The following is a 25,832-nucleotide window of genomic DNA, read 5'->3' as shown; positions in this document are numbered from 1 at the left end:
GAATGATTAGGAAAGAGACCCCCAGCAGATGCTATTAGAGGAGGTGCGTTGAAAATGAAGTGGATAAATGAGAATTTTAACAATGTGGTAGACTTCATTGACAATCCTCAGGATTTGGCATGTTATGCACGTGCATACATCATGCGCATGCTTGGAGGTTTTCTCTTACCTGACCATAGCGGGTCGCATGTTCCTCTGAGATATCTTCCTTTTTTGAGGAATTTTCATGAAGCTGGAAAATATAGTTGGGGTTCTGCGGTACTTGCCCATCTATATAAGGAAATGTGTAATGCAAGCAAAATCTCACGTGTGAAGATCGGTGGTTGTGTACAACTCATCCAGTTTTGGGTCTGGACGAGATTTCCTGATGTTGGCCCCCTCAAAGATTTCCTTGTGGCAGTATACCTGGCGGGCCTACAGTTGATCACTTGCAGCAATGCCTCTTTGAACAAAGTAATCTACAAGACGGGCATATGTGCATTTGACAAGTGCAGTGATCGGCATGTTCCTAGCGCCCTTAAACACTTTATTAACAGATTCTGCAAGGTTGGTTGTCATGTGGCCGAATCTACCACCATCGATGTCACAAGCAAGGCTCCATTTCTCCCTACTGATTCCATCAATCCATGCCTGGATAGCTGGGCTAGTCTGTCGAAACTTGGCCAACCTCCGTTCAAAAAGGTACAAACATGGCTCGTAACCTACACAAGTGACAAATGTCAGTATTTCTATTTATAAAAAAAAAAACTCCTATAATTGAGTTCAAACAAATACCCATCATAACCAGCTCTTGTTTAAGCTTTGCATTCTTAAACCTATGGTTGAAGTTGCTAGCAATGTGGCGGATGCAATACACATGATGCGCATTTGGAGGCTGCCACCCATTTCTCGCATCCCTTACCGCGGCCTTGATGCCTGCATGTCTGTTTGATATCAAACATATACCTTGTTTCTGAGTAACATGTTGCCTTATCAGACGCAAAAACCAACCCCATGAACTCGTACTTTCACTCTCCACTATTGCAAAAGCTATCGGTAAAATGTTAGAGTTTCCGTCCTGAGTAGTGGCAATCAACAACGTTCCTTTATACTTTCCATACATAAAAGTTCCATCTATCTGGATCATCGGCTGACAATAGTTGAAAGCTTCGCAACACTGTTTGAAAGTCCAGAACACTCGACGGAATTTGGGGAATGAACTCATATAACCAAGTCAACAATACCATCAACAAAACCATCCGCACCGATATAAGCATCTGTGTAAATGTAGTAGTAGGATCCTGGGGAAAATGAACTCATATAACCAAGCCATCCTGGGAGCTCTGTGTAAGATTCTTCCCAATTGCCAAACTCCTTCGCAAGTGCCCTTTGCTTCGCTAACCATGCTTTCATGTATGACACTTGGTAGTTAAGTTCCCCGCTGATTCTCTCCTGTATGGCTGCAATGGGGACAGATGGCCGACCACATACCATGCCTGTAACATATTAACGATATTATAAGTTAATATTCCTTTAAGAGCAAGGAAATCATATACATGACAACAATTAATCATACCCAATATGTAAGAGCATATGACATCGGAAGTCATCTTGGTGTGGTCCTACGATCTCATCGGATTGACGCACGTATGAGGGCCGACCCACCTAGATATAACCCACTTATCGATATTTTTGTCCATGCGTGCTCTCATCCTCCAAAGGCATCCATCCAAATGATTGGGACAATTGGCAGTAAAATAAGTTGTTTTGGATTCGAGCATCTTATAGGTTTGATGGTGTTTGAAACAATAATACTTAAGGCCCATCTTGGCATCTTCCTTGCTCTCAAAACGTAAACCAACATACAAATCATCACCTAACTCCCACGATCCACCCTCATCGGTACCAGGAAAAAAATCAGTCTCCTGATCTGGATGATCCCAATTGATATATGAGTAGTGTGGAGCAGAATCCCAAAATGGTGTGGTGTTTGGGATAGTTGGACATAAAAAAAAAATTAGTACATGCACAATTAAATTATTCAGTAATTTATAGGATAAGTTGGTTGAACATACCTTGCACTTGAGAATTAACAGGGAGATCATATGTCGTATGCTGTCCACCCTCTTGGTCTGAGTCCGATGAGTCTCCATCGGAATCTTGAAGCCTTCTTTCATCTTCGCTTCCCTCTGGTTCTGAATATATGATGTCAGGATTGTCAATTAGGTGATGGTGGAGATCATCATCATCATCCAAATTAACTGTGGGACCCATATGAACACTCTCTGGTTCAACTTCATGGATCTCCACTTGTGTGACGCCCTCGTCTGTCAATGTCGGATGAGTGGTTGTAGGATTTGTTGAAACAGGTACTGATGAACTTCCTGCCTCATCAATTTGAACATAAAGCTCCAACATGGTCACCACTGACTGGTGGCCACACTGCTGAGTAAATATATCCATCATGATCCCCACATCATCAGTATCCACTATCACGAGACCTGTATACTGAACTGGATCAGATGAGGACAAATACCTAAAGCCCACAGAGGAAATAACTTGGTTACTTCCAAGCTTCAACTTCTCATGAATTAACTTTTTCAAGTTGTTGAATGTGATGTTGCGTTTCAAACGCATCATCTTCTTCGAGCCTTCAAATGTCATACCTTCACTGCCCTCATAATATCTACCATTGTAATACACACAAGCAATTACTTGGTTCATCTTTTGAAATTCAAAATGAGATCAACCATATTTTTTTCGATTGTAACTTTGTTTTTTTAGTGTGAGCATAATGACTTCGCAGTGTGTGTAATATAGTGTTTTTTTATTAAACAATTCGGTTGATTTGAGGCGATTTCATTTTTTAATAATTCGCCCCATATCACGCGCATGCCATGCATCATTCTTGTTCCCCCGTGCCGGTCATGTCATTTCTGTCCCCCCACTCAGAGCATTCGCTCAATTTAAAGCGTTGGACACTACATAGCATTCGCTCAATTTAAAGCGTTGGATACTACATACGCGTCAGACCACGCGAATCCAATGCACGTGCCACCGCCTCGTCTAGCGCGTAACCAATGACATGGCTGCTGCATGTCTCCGGTCAGCCATCATGTTTCACCTGACATGACTGCGCCTGCTTTGGGGCGTATGTAATAAATGCCAACAGATTCAGATTCCTCATTGGGAATGAAGGGAATCTCTGACGGAAAGAAATGGCTTGCATTCGTGTCATGTGGGGCGAATGGCACGTTTGGGATTCGCGTTAGGTGGAGCGGATCCCACCTCCTTGCCACGCTTGCCAAAAACACACCATTCCTGTAAATTCCATTTTTTTCACCCCTTTTTCGTAATTATTTTTTTTTTCGCATTATTCATATTTTTTTTCTATAAGTTAATTTACATACTAAATAATTACTACTTATATGAATAATTTATATATTACTCATACTTTTCCTTTAATTCTCTCTTCCTTTTCTATCAATTCAAACAACTCCAAAATCACTTTATTTTCCGCTTATATTCATTCCTCTTATATTCTTTCCTCTCATATTTCATCTTTTCATTTTCATCTTTGCATCCAAACATTAAAGATATAAAGAGAAGAGAGAAAAGTAATAGATGTGATTTGTCATGTGATGTGATAGGAAGAAAGAACTAGAAAGAAAAAATGGTGTATGTAGATGTTGTTATTGTTATGTTGTACATGAAGCAAAACACGGGGATTGATTCACTTACATGATGTTGAAAGTATTCAAATAAAAAAATATTGGCTTGAACCTAACTAGTACACGACACGAAGAAAGCTTGAACAATTATCCCATACCTGTTTATGGTTAGACCTCCAAATAAGGGTGAGAATATGCTGGGCCTAGGTAGACTTTACGTAAATAGGCCTAGCCTGTTTAAAAATCTTACGACCTGAGCCTGGCCTGTGGCCTGCCAAAGACTTTTTTTCGAGTCTGGCCTGGCCTTCTCGAAAGTCTGGCCTGGCCTGGTAGCCTATTTAAAGGTCCGTTTCACAACAAGAGTTTTACGTTTGCTAACAAACTTATTTGTACAAAAGCTATCAAACTTATAAACTAACGGGTTAAATTATACTAAAATAATTTTTTCAACAATCAGACTCATAATATTATAAGATATTAGGTAGAGATGAAACTAAACGAGAGATTATGTTGGTTTCTTAGAGTCGGAGAGCCAATATAAAATCACACTTCATATTAAGATATTTAAATGTGCTATATATCTATTTCTAAATAGACTTATAATTGTGAGTCATTATATAAGTCAATTTGCTTAAATATATAAACATGTCAATGAGTATATAATATCAAGATATTATGATAAATTTCTAATATATATACATCATTAATTGTAAAATATATTTATACTAATCATATTTACAATGTACCAGGAAAATACTAATCTTTTTACTTAAATAGGCTAGTCTATAAGGCTTATAGCCTTTTAAACTAAATAGGCTTTTCAAAAAGTCTAAGCCTTGCCTATTTACCAATTTGGCCTGGCCTGGCCTGGGCATGTGGTAGGCTAGGCCATAGGCCCCTACGAACGGCCTGGACTATTCCCATCCCTGCGGCTCCAAAGCCCAAAAAAGAAAAATGCGCAAAGCATGATTCATATGTGAGTTTTGTGTTCTTGGGAGTGTGTTGTTGTTTTTTCCCATGAGTATTGTGTTTCTGTGATTTTTACTAGTTTTTTTGTTATAAGAGGAAAACAATTTTTACTAATTTGTTTGAACTTTGAACCCTATTTTTTTCTATGCTCTATTCCTGTATTTTTGAAAACAAAATTATTTTTAATATACATAAGTCTTGTCTCGGTGTCCTACTTTTTAGATTTTAATTTTTAACTATGCCGTGGTGTTCGTGTTATTTTTTGTCATGTGTTATATTAGAATCCATGCTTAATACTTAATAGGTTATAATTCAACAACTACACACAAAATCTCACCAAATTTCTCTAAAATAAAAAATAAAAGAGAAGCGACGAAAAACATAAAAACATCATTAACTGCCACAAAATCTCACAAAACTTTGGAAGAACATTAAAAAATTCAAGAGCTTTGCATAAGAAAAATGTAAACTTAAAAATGAATATACCTGGAGAAGACGACGATGAGAACAACGAGAAAATTAAAGGGGAAGTGGAAGATAATTTGCTGAAATAGTAACAAAATTGAAGGTTGGAGATACAAGGGAGGTCAAGGGGGTAGAACAGAGGAAGTGATGCAGGAAGGTGGACGATGAGGTAGTAGGATAGGTGTGGAGATACAAAGGAGGAAATGTAAATGAGGTATAGGCGCCTAGGCGGGGTGAGTGAAGGGAAAAATGAGGGTGAAGCAAATGGACATCGGTGGACAGTGGCGGAGCTTGGAGTATATATTTGGGAAGATTTCATTGAATAATTAAAATATATTTATTAGCAACACGCATATACTTACAAAAAAAGTAAAGATTAAATAAATTTATATACCTGTTATAAATTTAGTATAAATGATATCAATAATCTTGAAAGTTTGTTTTATATTCTTTTTCAATTTTTGGATTCTCAATCAATTATTTACTTTTAAATTACATTACATTTTTTTAACTATCAAAAACCTTTCTCTGGAATAAAAATTATTCTTTTACTTGGTTATTAATTTTTTATAATAAATATATCATTTTTTAACTCCATAAATATATCATATTGATACAATGTAGATGAAGTATCAATTTAATATTTAGAGAACAATAGAATAAACAACTATTAAAGGCTACGGTTAACAAATTTAATATGAAGTATTCCATCAAAAAAAGGCTAAAATATGGTCAAAACAGTTTTTTTTAAGAGGCCCAAAGTTGAAAAATATAATATAATGCCCAAAGGGTGCTAGAAGGATTCGAACCCTGGACATCAGGTATATCTCCATTCGGACTTTCCACTAGGATGCTGCTAAGTTTAAATCTTGGATGCACCATATATAACATATATCTAACTAAAATTACAAAATATTTTTATGCTACCCATATTGTAAGATTTTCCTAAAATTAGAGGAGGGCTACACTAAGAAGCTCTGCCACTGTCGGGGGAAGAAATGGAGGAGTGAGGATGAGGCGGGGATGAGTAGTGTTGAAAATAGGTTATATTGTGCTTTCTACTGCTTACGCCTGATATGTTGGCTCGAAGTCTGCCGTTTTCAAGGACGTGACGTGATCTTTTCGAAAGTTTGCTTTTGACTTAAAAATTTATCTAAGAGTTTGTTTTATAAAGGATATAAATAATCAAAATTGAAAATCGTGATAAATGATTTTTTGTGTGCAAAAATGGTAATAAATGATTTATATAAAAGCGAAACAATTTATAACATTGTACTGCATTTAAAATTAATTGTAATAAATTTAATATACTCTTATTGCATTTGACACACAAAAAATTCGTGCTTACGCGTATTCCCCATGAGAGTAATCATGTTCGAGTCGAAAATATTCACAACATGGTGATGCATTTTACATAATTTGATTGCACATATCACAAAATATTGTTTATTCATTACTAATTTTGAACAAAGTACTACTAAAGGGAATCATGCAGACGGGTACCGCACCAGAATAAGAATTTCTTTTATCAGATAAAGTTGTGAGTTCATGTTTCAAAGTACAAACAATATAAATGTAGGGTTACCTCTTGAGGACATGCGTGCACGAAGCAATAGATGTTTTATCTCTACATAAGTTTACGCGAACACTCTCATGCTATTCATTTAGTCTTTGCTTCTAACAAACTATTTTTTGACAAAAAAGAAACACAAACTATTTAAGTAATCTTTTTTTTTAAGTTCCTGCAAATATAAGTAATCATCAACACTCTATCATTCTTTTTCCTTCTTCGGAAAGACCATAACAAATTAACAATCATAATTTGAAATGCCTCATATAATAATAAAACTAGCACATTGAAGCTCATTCTGTGCCTCTTGGTCCAGGGGTTGGTAATTGGCCTGAACTTACTAAAATTGCTTCAAATCGCAAAATGAGCTGTTATCTAATATATATGAGTTCAAAATCTTCTAAAGATCGCAGCAGAACTGATTTTTATTAATTGTTTTCTCTGTGCCGGTTATAAACTACAGATTATGATCACAATTTTCCAGCTATTAATCAAATTAAAAGGGTCTTTTATGTGTAAGCAGCCACCAAAAAAAGCCACAGTATCAAAGAATTTTTTTCACCAGAATATCAAGGATTCTCTTTTGATAAAAATTAAATGCTATAATAACAATCACAATATAAAGCAATCGGTTAGATTAAAACTTTATAACCATTTATGTCAATTAATTAAAAATTTGTTTCAAAAAAAAATTAATTACAAATTTATAGCTTCCAATTAATACCAAATGCTAAACTCATGTCAATTGACTAAAAATTTATAACTCCTAAATATACCAAATAGTAACACGTTGAGATTGTAATGTTGGATATTTGGAACTTAAAAATTTCATGAACCATTAAAAATTTCTAATTAAGAAAGGTTAAATTAAAAAAAATGCATTAATAACATTTTTAATTTTTTTGAAATATCTACAATGTATACAACCATTTCAAGTAATGGCTGGGAACAAAGTTGGAATCTATAAATACTTGGACTACATTGCCAGAAAATTAACATAGAGAAAATGGATCAGTACCTATTGTGGGAGAGATTAGTGACTATTGTTTTAATTTTCTTCACCAGTAGATTTCCCATAGCAGCAGCAACTGCTAATAGATTATATCCAGCATTGTTTGCATTTGGAGACTCAATCCTTGATACCGGAAATAACAACTTCCTTCAAACAGCCACTAAATGCAATTTTCCACCTTATGGAAAAAATTTCCCAGGAGAAACACCTACAGGAAGATTCGGTGATGGAAAAGTTCTCTCAGATTTTATAGGTAACTCTAATTGTCATTTGTCAAATGCATAAACATTCCTTTCTTTTCTTTTTTTGATAGTTTTTTATATATGTAGTTTGGACTATATGATTCTCCCTTTGTTGCCGATACCATGATTAATATAGAAACTGTTATTGAATGTGAACATTTTAGCGGAAGCTCTGGGGATCAAAGAAACATTGCCAGCATTTCTGTCCCGAAACATAAGCAATGAAGAACTTCACACTGGGGTATGTTTTGCTTCAGGTGGCTCTGGGAATGACGATCTCACAGCTAAGGCCCAGGTATATATGTACTATACTTCAATATTTACTATATATATAATGTCTGGTCCCTCTCAAATTTATATTTATAAGTGCTACTGCTACTCCATCATTTCTTATAGGCTTAATCCAGTTTTTGGTCCCTATCCTTTGTCATAAATATGGCTTTAGTCCCTCGCCGGAGCAAAGGTGGGGATTGGTCCCCAGTTTTTGGCAAAATAGTTGGCTTTGGTCCTTCCGACCGGTTGAGTCAACACCGGAGCTCCGCCAGCTGATGTGGCTCTTGCCACGTCAATTAATGAGCCTCGCTGGATTTTTTTTTCTTTTTTCATTAAATTAAAATAAATTTAAGACACACTAATTAATAATTAAATTAGCTAACAACATCATCTTCATTCATTGCATTTTCTTCATCATTATCAACATCATCTTCAATCCATCATCATTATAAAAAAACCGAATTCATACTTGCAAAGAAAAACCCAGATCTGGTCTACAACCCATCATCTTCAACCCATCATCATGTTACGACACTGTCAAACCACCCCCACAAAAACAGAGATCCCATAAACATCTATGAGAACCCAGAAACAATCCAACCCAGAAATCAAAGCAATTGAACCCAAAAACAGAGATCCTCATGACTTAAACACATAGCATCTCTCCCTAGCAATCAAAAGCAATTGAACCCAAAAACCATTGAATGAAGCCAGGAAACTCAGAAACCAAACCCAAAACTCTGGACATAGATCTTGGTGTGGTGGTGGCAGAGAGTTGATCGAAGACTTGGGGGGTTTTTTGGGTTCGGAGAGACCCTGATAGACGAAGAGAAGAGGATGACGGTGATGAGTTTGGAGAAAATGGGTTTTGTGAGTGGAGAAGAGAAGAGGTCTGGGTGTTGAAGAGAAAATGGGTTTGTGGGTGGAGAAGAAAGGGAATGGAAGCAGATCGAAGAAGAAAGGGAATGATAATCAATGAATGAAGGAATTAAGGGTTGCTCGTTGAGTGAAACCACCAATAATGGCGGTGGTTGGCGTTGCTATGAAGGGAAGGAAATGGAAAAGGGGGAATTGGGGACAACGATGCAGCAAAATTGAAAATTCATTACTACTTTGATTTATTTTATTTTAAATAAATGAATGATTTAATTAGGTGAATGATTAATTAAGAAGAAGAGATTTAAGGGTTTTAACTTTTAATTATGGTTTTTTATTTTTAGAATTTTAATGAAAAAAGAAAAAAAATCCAGCGTGGCTCATTAATTGACGTGGCAAGGGCCACGTCAGCTGGCGGAGCTCCGGCGTTGACCCAACCGGTCGGAAGGACCAAAGCCAATTATTTTGCCAAAAACTGGGGACCAATCCCCACCTTTACTCCGGCGAGGGACTAAAGTCATATTTATGACAAAGGATAGGGACCAAAAACTGGATTAAGCCTTTCTTATAATATGTATTGTTCTACTTATCAGGGAGTTTTACCACTATCCGCCCAATTGGAAATGTTCCAAAACTACAAGACAAAATTGACTGCGCTTGTTGGAGCAAAAAGAGCGTCTAACATTACTTCCAATGGCTTGTACCTCTTATCATCAGGCAACAATGACATTGCCCTTACCTATTCTCTTGTAGCAAGTAGAATAAAGTTCTTCCCTAACTATGCAGATACCTTAGTTGTGTCGGCTTCAAATTTCCTCAAGGTTTGTGAGTTTTTGTTGTGTTGATTTCATCAATTCATTTTTGGCTTTGTAATTGACCTTAAATCATCATCATTGATTACATTGTGAAGAATCTATATCATCAACATGGAGCGCGACATGTTTGGGTTCTAAGCACACTGCCCTTGGGATGCTTGCCCGGACTTAGAACTCTATTTGGTGGGCCTTCAAGGCAGTGTTCTGAGATTATTAATGGAGAAGCAAAGATATTCAATGACAAGTTAGCAAAAGAGGTTTCTTCTTTGAAAACCAGCCTTCCCAATTTCGACGTTAGGTTCATTGATGTCTATACTCCTCTGCTTGACCTCATTGAGAATCCTTCAAATGCAGGTCATTTTTATTTTTTAAATACCATGTTACTTTAAATATTAGTGCAAAACTGCAAATAGATTATAAAACTGAAAATTGTTGTTTAATATATGTTACTTTTTAACAATTTCAGGGTTTAAAAACGTAGCAAACGGGTGTTGTGGGAGTGGGACACTTGAAGTTGCAGTGCTATGTAACTCACTGTGTGTGTTATGTCCAAATGCTTCAACATACGTTTTCTGGGATGCTGGTCATCCGACTCAAAGAGCTTATCAGCTTATGGTCTCTTCTATATTGCCAACAAAGAATATTTGAAGCAATGTCTTTTCCTTTAAATTTTGTACCACAATGATGAAACTTTTCGTTTCAAAATAATGATTAATATTGCTTTGTAACCTCAATGAGGAAAACAGAACGTTCTTCTAGTTGTCCGTTCTGTGCTTAGACTCAATTGTGACTTTGGAGCTGTTCCCCTATGGCAAATTTATCAAAGATAAAAGTTTTTTTTTTGTCAATGAACTTATATATGAAAAGCCTAAGCAGGTTGCATCCAATGATAAATAACAAATTTACCGTAACTACTTAGTGTGATATTTAAGATTCAATAATCGCATTTTGTTCAGCTGAAAAACGAAAAAGAATGGTGAAAATAATAGCAGTATAATTCACTATTAGACACTCACATTTGTAGTGATTTTTTACTGTTATAAGAGAAATGCTAGCAACACTTTCTTTAGGATACTCTCTTAAACACTCATTTTATGACTAGTTAAAATACACATGGATCCCACCACTTTGGAATGCAATTTCCAGAAAACAAGATATATTTATCTCCTCCATATTGAATATGATTAAACTAATATGTTCTACATTCCATTTACACTCTATTCAGAACAATTAAACATTTATTTACTATCTTTGATGTGCACATTTATTTACTATCTGAGTCTTTGTTCTCTTTTTTTTGCTTTCGGTAGCAGTTGAGAAATTGAAGTCCAGCTATACTTTGTGGTTTTTCTTCAATTATCATTAAGACCAATAGCCTCCCACCACTTTGGAAATGGATCCACTAATTTAATGAGGTCAGATGAATTTTAACCAATTATAAAATGTGTGTTTGAGAGAGCGTCCAGAAGAATGTTGTTAGCATATCTCCTGCGACAAAATTTACTGGCCGTCTAAAACCACCATGAGGTGTTTCATAATTGATTTTACCCTTTTTTATATTCATCCAATTTTTTCGTTGATGATTCCAATACCTTTTCTAGGGACATATTTTCACACAGTGCTATGGAAATCTATTGTTCCAAACACCTTTTCTAGAATATCAGATTTTCCTGCAATTTTATTTCTCTCTTGAAAGTAAAAATCTAGAAAGGTTTTTTTTTCAACCTCTATGATATTGTTAATTGATGTCGTCAGATTCGGAATTTAGTCACAGTTAAGGCTCCTAATTCCTCTCATAAAGTGTATTGTGTCGTGATCGAACCCAAAAGCTCTTCCCACACACTCAGCTCGTGTTGCCAACTGAGCTACCCCTCAGTAAATCAATTTTTTTTTACTGAAATCAACTATGGATCTAAAAAAATTGCTAAGAATTTTAAAATATGCTAATATTATTTTTTCAAACACACCATTTCATTTTTTTAATGAAAGAAAAGTATGGGTGAGTTCGACTACAATTACAATCACCGAACCACGGGTTAGAGCATTCCTTCAAAACCATATGTCACTTGCAGAAATATTTAAAAATCATCCACCAATATAGTGTTTTACATTGGCGATGACACGCAATTTTTTAGGGAGAAGTGATCCGTAATTACCAAGTAAAACTAAAAAACATCATTTCATCAGAAAGTGAGAGCAATGGGCTTTCACTATATGGACCAAGTTAAGAATTGTTTTGGGCTACCTATCATTAAACTCCACGAAAAAAAACAGTGAAGAAACCAACGTTGTTCTCTCTCTCTCTCTCTGTTACAGTCGCAGTTGTTGAAACTGCGATACTTGCAACCATGTCCACAAGTTCGATTTGCTCGTGTTCATTCCGATTGGTGGCAACCCGAATCCCAGTTTCCCTCTACGACAAAACCCCACTCTTCAAAACCTCAACGTTCCTCACAAAATCCATCTTCTCCATCAAACCCATCACCTTCCAGCGAATTCCAACCAAACCATCAGCATCATCATCATCACCATCACCATCATCACCCACTTCCCTGCAACCCATTGAAGAGCTTCCTCCGAAGCTCCAAGAAATCGTGAAGCTCTTCCAATCGGTGCAGGAACCCAAAGCCAAGTACGAGCAGCTCCTATTCTACGGGAAGAATCTCAAACCCCTCGATTCCCAGTTCAAGAGCAAGGAGAACAAGGTTGAAGGTTGCGTTTCCCAGGTCTGGGTCCGTGCTTACCTTGATCAGGAGAAGAATGTTGTGTATGAAGCTGATTCTGATTCTGTCCTCACCAAGGGGCTCGCTGCGTTGCTCGTTCAGGGATTGTCGGGTCGACCCGTTCAGGAGGTTATTCGGGTCACGCCGGACTTCGCGGTGCTTCTTGGGTTGCAGCAGAGTTTGACCCCTTCTAGGAATAATGGGTTTTTGAATATGCTCAGGTTGATGCAGAAGAAGGCGCTTATGCTCTATGTTGAAGATGAAAAGGGTGCTGAATTGAACTCACCTGGAAATTCTGAGGTGAAGGATGATAGTTTTGTTGAGAATTCAAGTGGGGGGCACAGTTCTGAAATTGATAATTCAGAGACTCCATCATCTTCACCTTCATCATCACCATCATTACCCAATTCAGATGGTGGTGAATTGGGTGGTAGAGGGAGGAGGATCAAGGAGAAGATGGAGAAGGAGCTTAATCCTGTTGAGTTGCAAGTTGAAGATGTATCGTATCAGCACGCGGGGCATGCGGGTGTTAGAGGGAGTGATGGGGAGACACATTTCAACCTTAAAGTGGTGTCTGCAGAGTTTGAAGGGAAGAGTTTAGTTAAGAGGCACAGGCTCATATATAGCCTGCTGCAAGAGGAGTTGCAGTCTGGATTGCATGCCTTGTCAATTGTGGCGAAGACACCTTCTGAAGTCAGTTAAGGATGAAAATGAACTATGCAGGAAGAGAGGTCAAAATTTTCTCCTTTGGCCCTATTGGTTTTGAGGATGTGTTCATTTTGCTTATATTGAACCAAACCATACTTATCTGTTGGAAATTAGAATACTTGTTTTGGTTAACCATAGCATTTTATGTCAAAACAGTGATGGATAATTTGATGCTTATGGGTTTTTCAATGATTTAAGGGTTTGTGTAAAGTTATACAATTCAAATATATAAATCCAGACTTCTGGCAGCTGAGGTGAGGCTGCTAAGCATGATTTGAGTGAATGTAACTTTGTATTGGTCATTTTACTTTCTGTGTCAAGGCTTATTTATCATTGAATAGAGGTCCTAGCTGTCACAGTTGTTATGTGATTATGAGTTAGAGTTCTCTTGTTGGTAAAAAAGCACAAAAAAGATGCTAGATTGTCACAATGTGTGATTCCCCCATTGTCTATTATCATTTACAAACTTATAATTAGAAATAAAAAGAAAACCATAGAGTTAGTATTTTTGGGCATTTAGCCCCTTTGTTACATATCAAAAAAGGATGTAAATGTGTTGTGGGTGTGAGAAATAGGGGGGAGGGTGAGTAAAACTTTGTGGTTTTCTTTCGGTTAAGTCTCGTTTTCCCATCTTGGTAGGTGCAAAGTTGTAGTGCTTATAATTTGATTTTCTCTTAATATTATGTTCTTCTTATCCATGAATAAATGGATAGTATTTTGAAATTTTAGCCACAGTTTGTTTTTTTAACATTTGGAAATTGGAGCATTATACATTATAGATTTTAGAATGAAATGTTAAACTCTGGTTGATTGATATGTTATTATCTTGCTGTGCCAGTGAGAAATTGTATCACTAACTTACTAGATATTTAGCATTTATTACAGCAATGCTGGAAAATTTTATGAGAAAATTGACAGGGGGAGAAAAAAAGTTCCCAGCTGTGATAAAGTTGCATTGAACAGATTATGGCATACTATCATGAGTAAATTACATTAGTTTATGAAACCTTTAAAAAAATCTCCCTTTGGTTTTCCACATATTACATTGACCTCCCTTGATATTGTTAATTACACCTGTACAGAATTGTATAAAATTTGTGCAGGCGGTCTATATGTCAGTGGAAAAAATTAAACCACGGGAATCAATCTGGTGAAATTCAAACGAGAGGAAGTAAGTGCAATTTGTTCTATTATCATCTATTGCTTTGACAAGTCTTTTATTTGTTGAGTTTACATTATCATGTAATGGTGAATTCAGGCTGAGGAGTTTTAGGTACTAACCTCTCTCTCTCTCTCCCTCCCTCCCTACTTGCTCCTTCAAAAGAGAATCTTTGATATTGGAAGGTATTATCCCCCCTTAAAAGACTTTCAGCTGGGATATATGAAACACAGGGTGGATCTTGGAAACGTCTTGGAATTTCTACCAATATGCAACTGTTCCAACCTTGGAAACCTCTTGGAATTTCTACCAATATGCAACTGTTCCAACCTTGGCTAGTATTTGTAAAGGCCCAAAAATATTTGGTGTCAGCGTTTGATATACATTCTTAGAGATGGATTTTTTCCTATCACCTTCAAATTTACCTAATCCCCAACATTGAACTACGAGTCCCTCCTGTTCCTACTATCCATTTCGCACATGTAATTTTGTGCTCTGGGTAAATTGTATTTGAGTTTCCTGAGGACCTCATCTCTGTCCAATAACCGTTGAGCAACTGCCTCTACCATGGTTTCACCTTGCACAAGCTTGAGAACGTTTGGGGTTTCCTGCCAAAAGCTACCTCAAAAGGGTTAAAAACCTGATAGTATTTGGTGTTATACCAATATTCAGCCCAAGTTATCCATGAAGACCAATCTTTTGGTAGCTCTGACGAAAAACATTGCAAATGTGTTTCTAATTGGTCACTAGTTTAGAATCTCTGACTGGCCATTAGTTTCTGGATGATGCAGTGCTCATTCTTAGGACAGTTCCCTGCATCCTAGAAAGTTTCTTCCAAAAATGGCTCATCGGAAGCGGATCTCTATCAATGACAATTGAGTTGGGTACCCCATGTAGTTGCACTATGCACTTTAGAAATAATTCAGCTACTCTCTTTGCTAAATAGGGATGTTTTAGCTGAAGAAAATGACCATATTCAGTATTCGATCCACCACCACTAGCACAACACTGTACCTTTTGACTTCAGATGGCCTGTTATGAAATCCATGCTCGATTCCTCCCAAATCACCTCCGGAATTGGTAGAGTTTGAATCAATCTGCAGACTATGTGGGGTGGTATTTCTGTCATTGGCACATATCACATGCTGCCACATAACTAGTAACCAATCCTTTCGTTCCCGCCCAGTACTTATTGGTGGTTGCTACTGACTAGTTTTTTATAAGTGATGTAGACCCATGAATGCCCCTTTAGGTATGTTGTGAAATTTTCCAATGAGAGTTAGTCTGGAAAGAACAGCGGCCTCCCATGCTCGGATGCTCCCATGTATAAGAGGACCGGGAGTTTGGGTCAGCAAGAAGGTCCTCTATAATCTTGGACAACTTTAGGAGAGTATTTTCTTGCGGAGTATCCATCTACTATGAGTATGAACCCATTTGATCCCAAAGTTACACATTTCTTAATTATTTTGATAATATTATCTACAAACTTTAAGTGAGTAAAAATAGGAATTCTTCTAAATAATTCAATACAAGATTTGTAGCCTGAAACCAGCAAATATGACAGCATCTGCTGCCAAGATAAAGAAATAAGGGCACAATGGGTTCCCTTGTCCCTTTGTGAAGACTGAAGACCCCTTTGGGGGGTTTCTTCTTGCCGAGAGCTCCATTGACTTTGAACTCATTTAACCTCAAAGTAACACATCTTATAACTATTTGGACTCATTAAGGATCAAACCCAAAAGCCTGAAAACATAGATTGAGAAAATCACATTCTAGACTATCACATGCTTTACTTAAATCAGCATGATGGCCATCTGAGCATCTTTTGCCGTAGCCTTCTTAATTTTGCACATGAACTGCATATGGGCTTCAATTTTATTACTTATATTTACAGGCTGCAGTCTATCCGGTGTGCTCGCTTTCTGAGCTTTGGGAAGGTTCCTTCCTCCTCACCTTGAGTCCATTGACTGCAAGTCATTATTGTTTTGGGTGTTATTTTCTATACTTATTCTGGTTGCATTTTGAAAGGAACATCTATTGAAGAACTTAGCTGTTTGATGTCCATGATTAACTTATCAGAAAAACCTTTATAAACATGCTGCTCTTTAAATGATCTACTATATTTGACTCTGTTTTGTATCAACATGTATATCTCTTCTTATCTCCTTTCAATTTGGCTTCTGCCCATCTTAATTTTGGATGCAATTTACATTACAATCAAGTGTACGAGCTTGTAAATGAAAGGAAGTAAATGCCCAAGATGCTATTCATATTAATATTACACACACACAATGACACAATACATTTGTAGTCTAGTGGTACGACAATGAGAGTAGTGTCTTCAGCACACAGTAAAAATAATTGTTGAGTGATCCATAACCTTTGATTTGATTGCTCAGTATCTTGTTTATCTCTTTTACTTTTTATAATAATGCATTTGATTTCCCCTTCATTAGTCTCAACTTTCACATACACATATACACAGCAAGGTGCGAGTAGATATTGACAAAGTGGTTGTCTCCTTTGTTCATTTAATTTTCAAAACTTATTTGGAAGAAATAACATTTTCTTTATTCTAGCAAATTCCCATATATCTAATTGTGCATTCATTCTTGAAGTTTTACAATACAATTTTTTTCAATTTCAATTTGCATGAGGCTTGCAATTTTATTAAAAGAAAAATATTTAGAAAAGGAAAATAAAAGCCTTTCAACAAATGATGAAATGAGAGCAGGTTGGAAGACAATGTTATAAAGATAAAAGAAAATGGATAAATAAAATCTTGAATATTGATCTTAATCTCTACTTGTCCCATAGCAAAATAACATGTCTTGTATATACCGAGAGCGATGGTGTTAAAATGTTGAATTTGGTTACAAGATAATATTAATTACTTAAGTGAGGAGAAAATGAATATTATAGAAAACAGAAATGCTAAGTTGATGTTATCGTATTTTAAACTATACCACCAACTTCACACTTATCTTGATTTCGTCTTTAGATTAGTTCTGATATAAATTTTCACAAAAAAATGTAATTCTCAAACTACCACCCTTGACATTAGTTTTCCAAACCTATCTCGACATGGACCACTGATTTCGTCTTTAAATTAGTTCTCAGATAAATTTTCACAAAAAAAGTAATTCTCAAACTACCACCCTTGACATTAGTTCCAAACCTATCTCGACATGGACCACTTATTTTGTCTTAAGATTAGTTCTCAGATAAATTTTAACAAAAAAGTAATTTTCAAACTAGCACCCTTGTCATTAGTTCCAAACCTATCTCAACATGGACTACATCCTTCACAATAGTCTCTAATTTCAATAGAAACTAACATAAAAATGATGAGGTTTGTTCGGACGAGTCCAATAAAACCACTAAGGGAGTGTTGATTAAATGGAGAACAAAGATTTTTCGAGAACATTGAGGGTTCGAGTGGCACCTAGCTGGATTCTGCCATGAGCAGCGCCCAGAAGGGGAACCTACGAATGGATAGAAAGAAGTTGACATGGGTTGAGGGTTAGAAAAGGAGGGAATAGTGTTTACCTCTCGTTCTTCTATGACGTCTTTTATATAGACTAAGGTTGTGCGCACACGATTGTCTTGAGTTCTTGGTGCAACCTTTGATGTGAGTCGTCACATCCTCTAACAGGGCTTGATTCCACAAAGAAAGGAAGGCTAGTGTACTATTTATTGTACTTTTATGCTCTAAGCCCTCACCTTGGTTGATGCCAATCAGATGATGTGATGTCATAAGGGAAAGCCTCGGGTTTTGGGATCTGGATAAGGGTGGGGACATCATAATGTTGTTAGTTTCCTGTTGAGGATGTTGGAACATCGTCTGTTCCTTATGCACGTGGCTAGGTGAAGGGTTCGGTTTAGTCAATCATGGAACGATCGAGAATCGGGGGGATTGTCAGTCTCAGCATAAAGAGTTAGAAATATCTGAAGCACACACCAAGAGTATCCACCCATAATATGTCTCACAAAAATCAGAAATCGCAGAAGTAAATTGTCTCTTACTACAACGATTTTCCATAGCCAAGTTTTACCATATTTACTATTAATGATTTGGGGCCTATACCACTTGGGTGGTGGTTGTGATGGATACGATTTGGATTTTGAAAAATATCATTCTATATGAGGAAATTTGGTTTTTAAAATAGAATGACTATAATAGTGAATACGTCGGAATAGAGAAAAAGCAAATGGTGGGAGCTTGGTAAAAAAATGATTCAAACGGATCTATTTGAAAAAATTGACCCAATTAAACTAGCCAAAAACAAAAAAAGGGGCCAATGGAAAAAAGAAAAGAAAAAGAGGGGACAATGGTCAAAAAAACCCAAACGCTAAAAAATTGATCGGCCAGACCAGTTAAAATGATCAGGAAACTGGCTAAGTAGGACAAGCATGCCCCTCATTCGCCAAGACTTGTAGACTTTGGCACCGTCACAACCTTCAAGCTCACCAAATCAGACGCTACCCTCATTTCTCACCCTTTCTTACCACAAAGTCTCCCCTTCCCCTTGTATTTGCACACTATGATTAATGCTTAGCATATGACAAATCTAAAGCATAAGGGTAGTGGATAAACCGGAAAAGTGGATAAAAATTATATATTATCCCACTTTCTTCTCTCAATTTGAGAAAACCTCAACAAAGTCATGAATCACACAAATCATCACTCTCACATACCGAACAAAACTCTTCTAACTATCTGTAATGATAATTACTTCCCAAAATCACTTATAAGAACAAAAAATGTTATAAGTGAGTTTAAGAAGTGACAATCAGATGAGAGTTAGAAAAGTTGCTTAGTTTAGTATGAGAGAAAAGATTGGGACCATGACCTAATATGAGAGGTGGGAAGAAAATGGAGAGTACCACTTTTAGCCTCTTTTCCATTTGAGTCCTCCATCAAGGTGGCCACTAGGGTGGGCTGATTTTTTAGTGGTCCATCGATGGACCAAGCATCTAGACCGTCCATTTTTAAATTTTATAAGGGTGTGGTGAAGATGTTGTACCTTTGACTTGGCAATCAGGTGAAGGTGGATGTTGGTGACATATTTTTAAACATTTGCAAATGCACCCCTGGGTACCACCCGTATTTGTGACGTAAGCACTTTCAGTCGTCTCTCTCACTCGTCTCTCTCTCTCATCTGTGTCTCACTCCTCGTCTCTCTCTCTCTCGCTCATCCGTTTCTCTTTTGTGCTGCTATAAGTTGTTACCTCCATGAATTCATCTGTAATGGTTCATGGTTTGCTCTGGGTTTTTTGACCCGTTTTAGTTTGTTCTTATTTTGTGTCTTATTTTGCAGGAGCACTTGGGCATCTGGATTTGGGTGTTCGTTGAGAGTAAAACGGTTACGCGTGATAGAGCCTTGACAGGGAAAGGTGTGATGGTGTGGAAAAAAGGAAGGTTGGAAATTTCGAAAAGGTAGATGGGATGCATGTTACCTGTTCGACGAATTGCCCCATAGGGAGAGATATGTTAATTTCCCCATAATTGTGGTGCAAACAGTGGGAATGGTGGCTTGGATAGCATGTTTGGAATTGTGGTGCAAACAATGGGAATTGTGGTGCATGTTTGTGTAGAAAGTCAAATGTTGGCTTGGCCAGCATGTTTGGAGGAGTGTTTCAGAAATGAACATGTACATAAGTACATAAGTGGGAAGAGCCATGGGAAAAGAGATTGCTACATATTTTGAGTTAGAAGATGATTGTAATTGCGCCTTATCTCCTTTTGTAATAGGGTTCAGGTCTTACACCCCTTGTAGTACCCCCTTTTAGCCCCCTTTTAGCATGTTTGTGTGAGGATGATTTTTGAAGTTGATTTCTGAACATGATTGACCATGATTTCGTGAGAAGATGATTTTTGAGAAGATGATTTGTTAAGTTGTTATCTGAGGACATGATTGTGCCCCACATGATTCTTGTTAATGGTGGTAAGCGATAAAAGCCTGTTTTAATCCTGGACACAATAAGAACCGAAAAAAATCCACATCCACGGTTGCATCAAAGAAATGATATCCAGAATTGCATAAAAATACTGAAATTGAAAAGGTGACAACAAGGGTGACAATATCTGATACATTGAAGTCTCAAAACAAGTCTGGGATAGTACTTAACAAGGTAACCATACATAAAAGAAGAAGCTAAACATAATGATTTCTAATTGCCGCTCACTACACGCATGAGCAATTGAAGCTGAGTTGCATGAAAAGTAAACTTGAGTTTGTTCCCAACAGCCAGCTTTAAGTCCTTGCACAAGCCATACCAACCACTCATCAAATAGGCTTCATTCTTGCTTCTTGGTGTGGGGCGAATTTCACAATCAGCATTTAATTTTGTGTGCATGACCTTCACATGTACCTTTGTCATTCCATTTTGGCGGAGTCTAGCTGTTACAGTTGCAGGTAAATGCTGCAACAATGTTGTTTACAAAAATAATTAGTAAGCAAACAAAAAAACTGAATTCACCAAATATGTAACTGTTGAGAAGAACTTACCAAAGGTCCTCTACCATCAACAATCCGACTAGTTACAACCTTTTCCCATTAGGTTGCCTGTTCATTATGTAAGACTTGAGCCTCGGCCTCTGGTTCAGAGTCCAAATCAGAGACAAGGTTGATAATCGGAGGCTCACCGGGGTACTTAATCTCAGGTCCATATTGGTTGTCGCGAAATATGCGCATGTTGAAAGTTAGTGGTTGCTCATACTTAAAGTGAACCAAAGTTCTTCCCTCCAGCGAGTAAAATTCAGCTAACTCTTCGACTCCAGCGGTAAAAGCAGGCCTGCCGTCCTTTAATCCTACTTTCAATTGCCTAGAATTTCCGTTTGGATCTACAGCTAAAATGTCACGATCAGCAATAACATGCTCCCAATGTGAGTAAAACCTTTTGCTAATGTAGATAAAGTCCTACATTTTAAAGGTGACCACAGTTAAATGAAGTTCTAGTCGATTTTAATGGAGTAAATGTCAAAGATAGAGAAATATGTTGCGTTGGTAGCGTTTGTATATACTGAGGTATTATAAGAGGATAAATCTTGTATTTACCTGATCTGGTCTGAAGTACATTCCAAATCCCTTCTGAAAGTAGGTGTCTTCTGCTACTGTTTTTGGAGTTCCCATGACTAGTTGAGTTCTGCACAGAAACGACATAAAATAAAATTTTTAACTGAACCACATTTTTGTGCTGGAAGACAAATTGCATAGAAGGAAAGAGAACATGAGAGGGACTGCAGCCTCCTCAAAAAGTAAGTAAACAACATGCATGGGTCAAAACATCACCCGAAACATAAAGCCTAAATGGAAATAGAAAATAAGATATCAAACATGGGAGGGACCACTAGTATCCAGATTACAAATTTAATAAAGCCTACTACTTGAATCCTTGTACAACAGTGACAGTACTTAAATCTAGTAAAAGAAGGAAACAGTATTGCGTTTAAAATGATGGGGAAGTTTATAGATTGGAAAGGAGATGAGATTGTGGGTTTCTTACCCGATGAAGACGAAGATGACGGCACAAATTGTGGGTATTCTCCAGAAAACCAACTGAGAGTAGGGTTAGGCAACGATAGAGTAACAATGGCCTCTTGATGGTGCTGATGAATGGTGGTTAAGTGGGTTATGGTTTGAGCACAGCCGACCCGGTTGCTTGGATGTGCAGCGGCCTGGCCCAAATGAGTGGCCCAGAAAGTTTAATAATTAAACTCAAAATAAAATATTATTAGAAGATTAATTATGTTGTAAAGAATTCTTAAAAATTAAAATATTATACATGCCTTAAATTTTTCCTTTTTAAAAAATTAAAATATTAACTGGTAACATTATAAAAGCTGAATGCCATATTGAAGAAAAAGTTTGGATGTAAACCTAACATAACTTCTATTTGATTTAAATAAACCTAGAAGAAAATAGAAGTCTTCCATGTCTGCTAACGTTTCCGGATGCTCCCTCGTGCCAATGGTATGTATCTTGCCAACCTTGCATAACTGTGTTTGATTTAAATAAACCTAGAAGGTCCTCCATTTAGGAATGGAAGGTGTGTCCTTAGCAAAAGAGAACTCTTCAATGTCAGGTAACGTTTAAGGGTTGGAAATGTACCATCGGAAATGTATCTCGCCAACTTTGCATAGCTTCTCTTTGTTTGAAATAAACCTAGAAGGTCATACGTCTAGGAATGGAAGGTGTGTCCTCAGCAAAAGAGAACTCTTCAATGTCAGGTAACGTTTAAGGGTTGGAAATGTACCATCGGAAATGTATCTCGCCAACTTTGCATTGCTTCTCTTTGTTTGAATTAAACCTAGAAGGTCATACGTGTAGGAATGGAAGGTGTGTCCTCAGCAAAAGAGAGCTCTTCAATGTCAGGTAACGTTTAAGGGTTGGAAATGTACCATCGCCAACTTTGCATAGCTTCTCTTTGTTTGAAATAAACCTAGAAGGTCATACGTCTAGGAATGGAAGGTGTGTCATCGGCAGAAGAGAACTCTGCAATGTCAGGTAACGTGTAAGGGTTGGAAATGTATCTCGCCAACTTTGCATAGCTTTTCTTTGTTTGAAATAAACCTAGAATGTCATACGTCTAGGAATGGAAGGTGTGTCCTCAGCAAAAGAGAACTCTTCAATGTCAGGTAACGTTTAAGGGTTGGAAATGTACCATCGCCAACTTTGCATAGCTTTTCTTTGTTTGAAATAAACCTAGAATGTCATACGTCTAGGAATGGAAGGTGTGTCCTCAGCAAAAGAGAACTCTTCAATGTCAGGTAACGTTTAAGGGTTGGAAATGTACCATCGCCAACTTTGCATAGCTTCTCTTTGTTTGAAATAAACCTAGAAGGTCATACGTCTAGGAATGGAAGGTGTGTCCTCAGCAAAAGAGAACTCTTCAATGTCAGGTAACGTTTAAGGGTTGGAAATGTACCATCGCCAACTTTGCATAGCTTCTCTTTGTTTGAAATAAACCTAGAAGGTCATTGATAAGTGTAAATTTTACCTAGTTTTCCATTGTTATTAAGGCACTTATCTATGTGATTTATGGAAAATTTATATCAAAGTTACTCTCTGTTGCTAAGAATTTATAGATTAGTGAATTCTAGCTAGAAAGTGTTTAAAATGTAATTCCAATCTCAACTTTTGTTGTAGGAATGATGATTTGAGGAACAAAAGCAAGAAACCAAGGATTTTAAAGATTTTGCGTCAAAAGAGCTCAGCTTATTCCAAAAGGTGCTCAGCTGATTTATGGTGGAATGGTTCTGTCTTAAAAGAGCTGAGCTGATTTTGAAGGTGCTCAGCTGATTTTTAGTGGAATGGTTCTGTCTTAAAAGAGCTGAGCTGATTTTGAAGGTGCTCAGCTGATTTTTAGTGGAATGATTCTGTCCTAAAAGAGCTGAGCTGATTTTAAGAGTGCTCAGCTGGTCTGAGGCGGTTTGGAGACAAAACCCATCAGTGAAGGTAAACAAATTCAGCTTAGCGCATGGGAAAAAGAGCTGAGCGCTCTGTGTCACGAATTTCATATAAAAAGGCCAAAATCCCATCAGAAAGAGAACTTACTGAACCAGAACCAGAAAAACAGAGAGACCCATTCAGAAAATGAGAGTTAATCACTTGGGAAAAGAGGGGAACTTGAGGAAAGGAAGAAAGGAAGGAAGATAGAGGGCTCTTGTACCTTCCGTCGAACTGGGGACACGCCGACGACAGCACGGGTCATCTTCTTCTTCTTCTTTTCTTTTCGTAAGCTTCAAAGCATCCTTGGAAATGGATAGTTAAACCTCTTTGTGTTGGAATTGGATGTAATCTTTTAACTTCTATATATTCATCTTGATTTTCATGTATTAATTCATGTTCTTTGTGATGATTTCAATGGGTTATCTTGTTCTTCATGCTAGTTTTAGATTGATTAACTAGAACTTGATCTTGGATTTGATAGCTTAAGTGGGAACTTTGTTCTTGAATCTGAAATAGATAATCTCATCTATTGAATATAAGATCTAGGAATAGGGTTAGTTCAATAGTCAATTAACACCTTAGTTTAATGCTACTTGCTTTCTTAATTATTCAAGGAATTGATGATTAGTTAGTGAGTTGATGATCTTTTTCATGAGGGAGCTATGAAGAAGTTAAGACATGGTGTGATGAAATCAAACATAGAGCATAGTTTATATGTGAGATCATAGAATACTTAGAGGTTAACTGGTGAACTCTGATTCCAACCGTTTTCCCAACTTGATTACAACCAGTTTTATTACTTCTTTCCTTTAATTTTGTAACGTTTGACCAAACAATCAACCCATCTTTGATGAACTCATTGCTTAGGTAATTTCACTAAAGAACGGCAGTTGTATTTCCAATTCCCTGCGGACGATAAAAACCCTTTACTATACTACGATTGAATCTTGAAAGGGATCTTAAAGTAGTTGTGGTAAAAACCTTTCAACAGTCATACGTCTAGGAATGGAAGGTGTGTCCTCAGCAAAAGAGAACTCTTCAATGTCAGGTAACGTTTAAGGGTTGGAAATGTACCATCGCCAACTTTGCATAGCTTCGATGTCAGGTAACGTTACTAGTGTCCTATGATTCTATATGGAAAATCATTCCTATCTTTGATTCATCAACACCAATTCTACCCTACTTCATTGATTCCTCACATGAGTGGATATCTATAACTTACTTTCCTAAACATTGATTCCTCACATGCATAGCAAAGGTAAGTTATATTTAAGCTTAGGCGTTTTTGTCACTAGCAACGCTTAATTCCATTCGTAGACACTATGATTACTTCCCAACCTTCCAACCCTAAAAAGTGCCCAAGAATGATATCAAATTTAAGTAAATTTGGCACTTATAAGTGTAAGGCCCAAGTTTTTTTAAGTTTATGCTAAGTGAATAAACTTCTTATTCACGATTAGGGTTGATGTAATGTGAAGGGAAACCTGAACGAAAGTTTATTAAATGAAATATATTTATGAAGGAGAAAGTTCAGGAAAAGTTCAAGGATTGTATTATGATCGATAAAAGTTATAGCATGATCGTTACACGCTTAAACCTAGGTCAGAAACCCTAGTATATAGCTAATTTTCACTTTTAGGCACGACGGAAGTTAATTCCAAAAATCTTCAGAGAAATGTTAGAACTTATCTTTTTCCATATATCAAAATCGTTTCGAGGCGAAACTCTAGGATCTACGAACGTCCGATTCCAATCATCGGAAGTTTGCCGAAACCGGATCCCTGGTATTTCAAAACCCTAGAATCACCCGACTATGGGGACTTTATCTATTCAGAGCTTCAAATGAATATTCTACACGCGTACACCCATTTCTCTTGATGATTTCAATCTTTCTTCCGAAGGAAGTTTTCTATTC

General features: G+C 37.0%; 3 protein-coding genes and 1 long non-coding RNA gene across 4 annotated transcripts; 2 read left to right on the top strand and 2 right to left on the bottom strand.

Moving 5' to 3' along the window:
- Nucleotides 1–414: 414 nt before the first annotated feature.
- Nucleotides 415–1,126, bottom strand: LOC130744780 (uncharacterized). Its single transcript, XM_057596936.1, has 2 exons — nucleotides 775–1,126; nucleotides 415–701 (listed from the first exon to the last, which is right to left on the bottom strand). The coding sequence occupies exons 1-2, from the start codon at nucleotides 1,124–1,126 to the stop codon at nucleotides 415–417; spliced, it is 639 nt and encodes a 212-aa protein (XP_057452919.1).
- Nucleotides 1,127–7,660: 6,534 nt separating this feature from the next.
- LOC130744779 (GDSL esterase/lipase At5g42170-like) lies at nucleotides 7,661–10,520 on the top strand. Its single transcript, XM_057596935.1, has 5 exons — nucleotides 7,661–7,919; nucleotides 8,073–8,203; nucleotides 9,651–9,878; nucleotides 9,968–10,226; nucleotides 10,339–10,520. Exons 1-5 carry the CDS (start codon nucleotides 7,661–7,663, stop codon nucleotides 10,518–10,520), a joined length of 1,059 nt encoding a protein of 352 aa, XP_057452918.1.
- A 1,601-nt stretch (nucleotides 10,521–12,121) lies between these two features.
- Nucleotides 12,122–13,573, top strand: LOC130746184 (sufE-like protein 1, chloroplastic/mitochondrial). The gene has a single exon (XM_057598735.1). It carries the CDS (start codon nucleotides 12,221–12,223, stop codon nucleotides 13,295–13,297), a length of 1,077 nt encoding a protein of 358 aa, XP_057454718.1. The 5' UTR covers nucleotides 12,122–12,220; the 3' UTR covers nucleotides 13,298–13,573.
- A 6,877-nt stretch (nucleotides 13,574–20,450) lies between these two features.
- LOC130742723 (uncharacterized) lies at nucleotides 20,451–22,101 on the bottom strand. Its single transcript, XR_009021253.1, has 4 exons — nucleotides 21,972–22,101; nucleotides 21,524–21,611; nucleotides 20,975–21,385; nucleotides 20,451–20,888 (listed from the first exon to the last, which is right to left on the bottom strand). It is a non-coding gene; the product is annotated as an uncharacterized LOC130742723 (long non-coding RNA).
- Nucleotides 22,102–25,832: the final 3,731 nt, after the last annotated feature.

Source organism: Lotus japonicus, chromosome 3 (assembly GCF_012489685.1).
Source record: "Lotus japonicus ecotype B-129 chromosome 3, LjGifu_v1.2".
NCBI classification, from domain to species: Eukaryota; Viridiplantae; Streptophyta; class Magnoliopsida; order Fabales; family Fabaceae; genus Lotus; species Lotus japonicus.
This window is presented reverse-complemented; position numbering and strand designations above follow the sequence as displayed.

What these genes read in the sequence shown, in the direction of transcription:
- LOC130746184 (XM_057598735.1), top strand. Translation starts at nt 12,221, where the DNA reads ATGTCCACAAGTTCGATTTGCTCGTGTTCATTCCGATTGGTGGCAACC.
- LOC130744780 (XM_057596936.1), bottom strand. Translation starts at nt 1,126, where the DNA reads ATGATCCAGATAGATGGAACTTTTATGTATGGAAAGTATAAAGGAACG. An exon ending in ACAAGAGCTGGTTATGATGG is followed by an intron (nt 702 to 774) that starts GTATTTGTTTGA and finishes TCACTTGTGTAG; the next exon opens with GTTACGAGCCATGTTTGTAC.
- LOC130744779 (XM_057596935.1), top strand. Translation starts at nt 7,661, where the DNA reads ATGGATCAGTACCTATTGTGGGAGAGATTAGTGACTATTGTTTTAATT. An exon ending in AGTTCTCTCAGATTTTATAG is followed by an intron (nt 7,920 to 8,072) that starts GTAACTCTAATT and finishes TGAACATTTTAG; the next exon opens with CGGAAGCTCTGGGGATCAAA. An exon ending in CGGCTTCAAATTTCCTCAAG is followed by an intron (nt 9,879 to 9,967) that starts GTTTGTGAGTTT and finishes TACATTGTGAAG; the next exon opens with AATCTATATCATCAACATGG.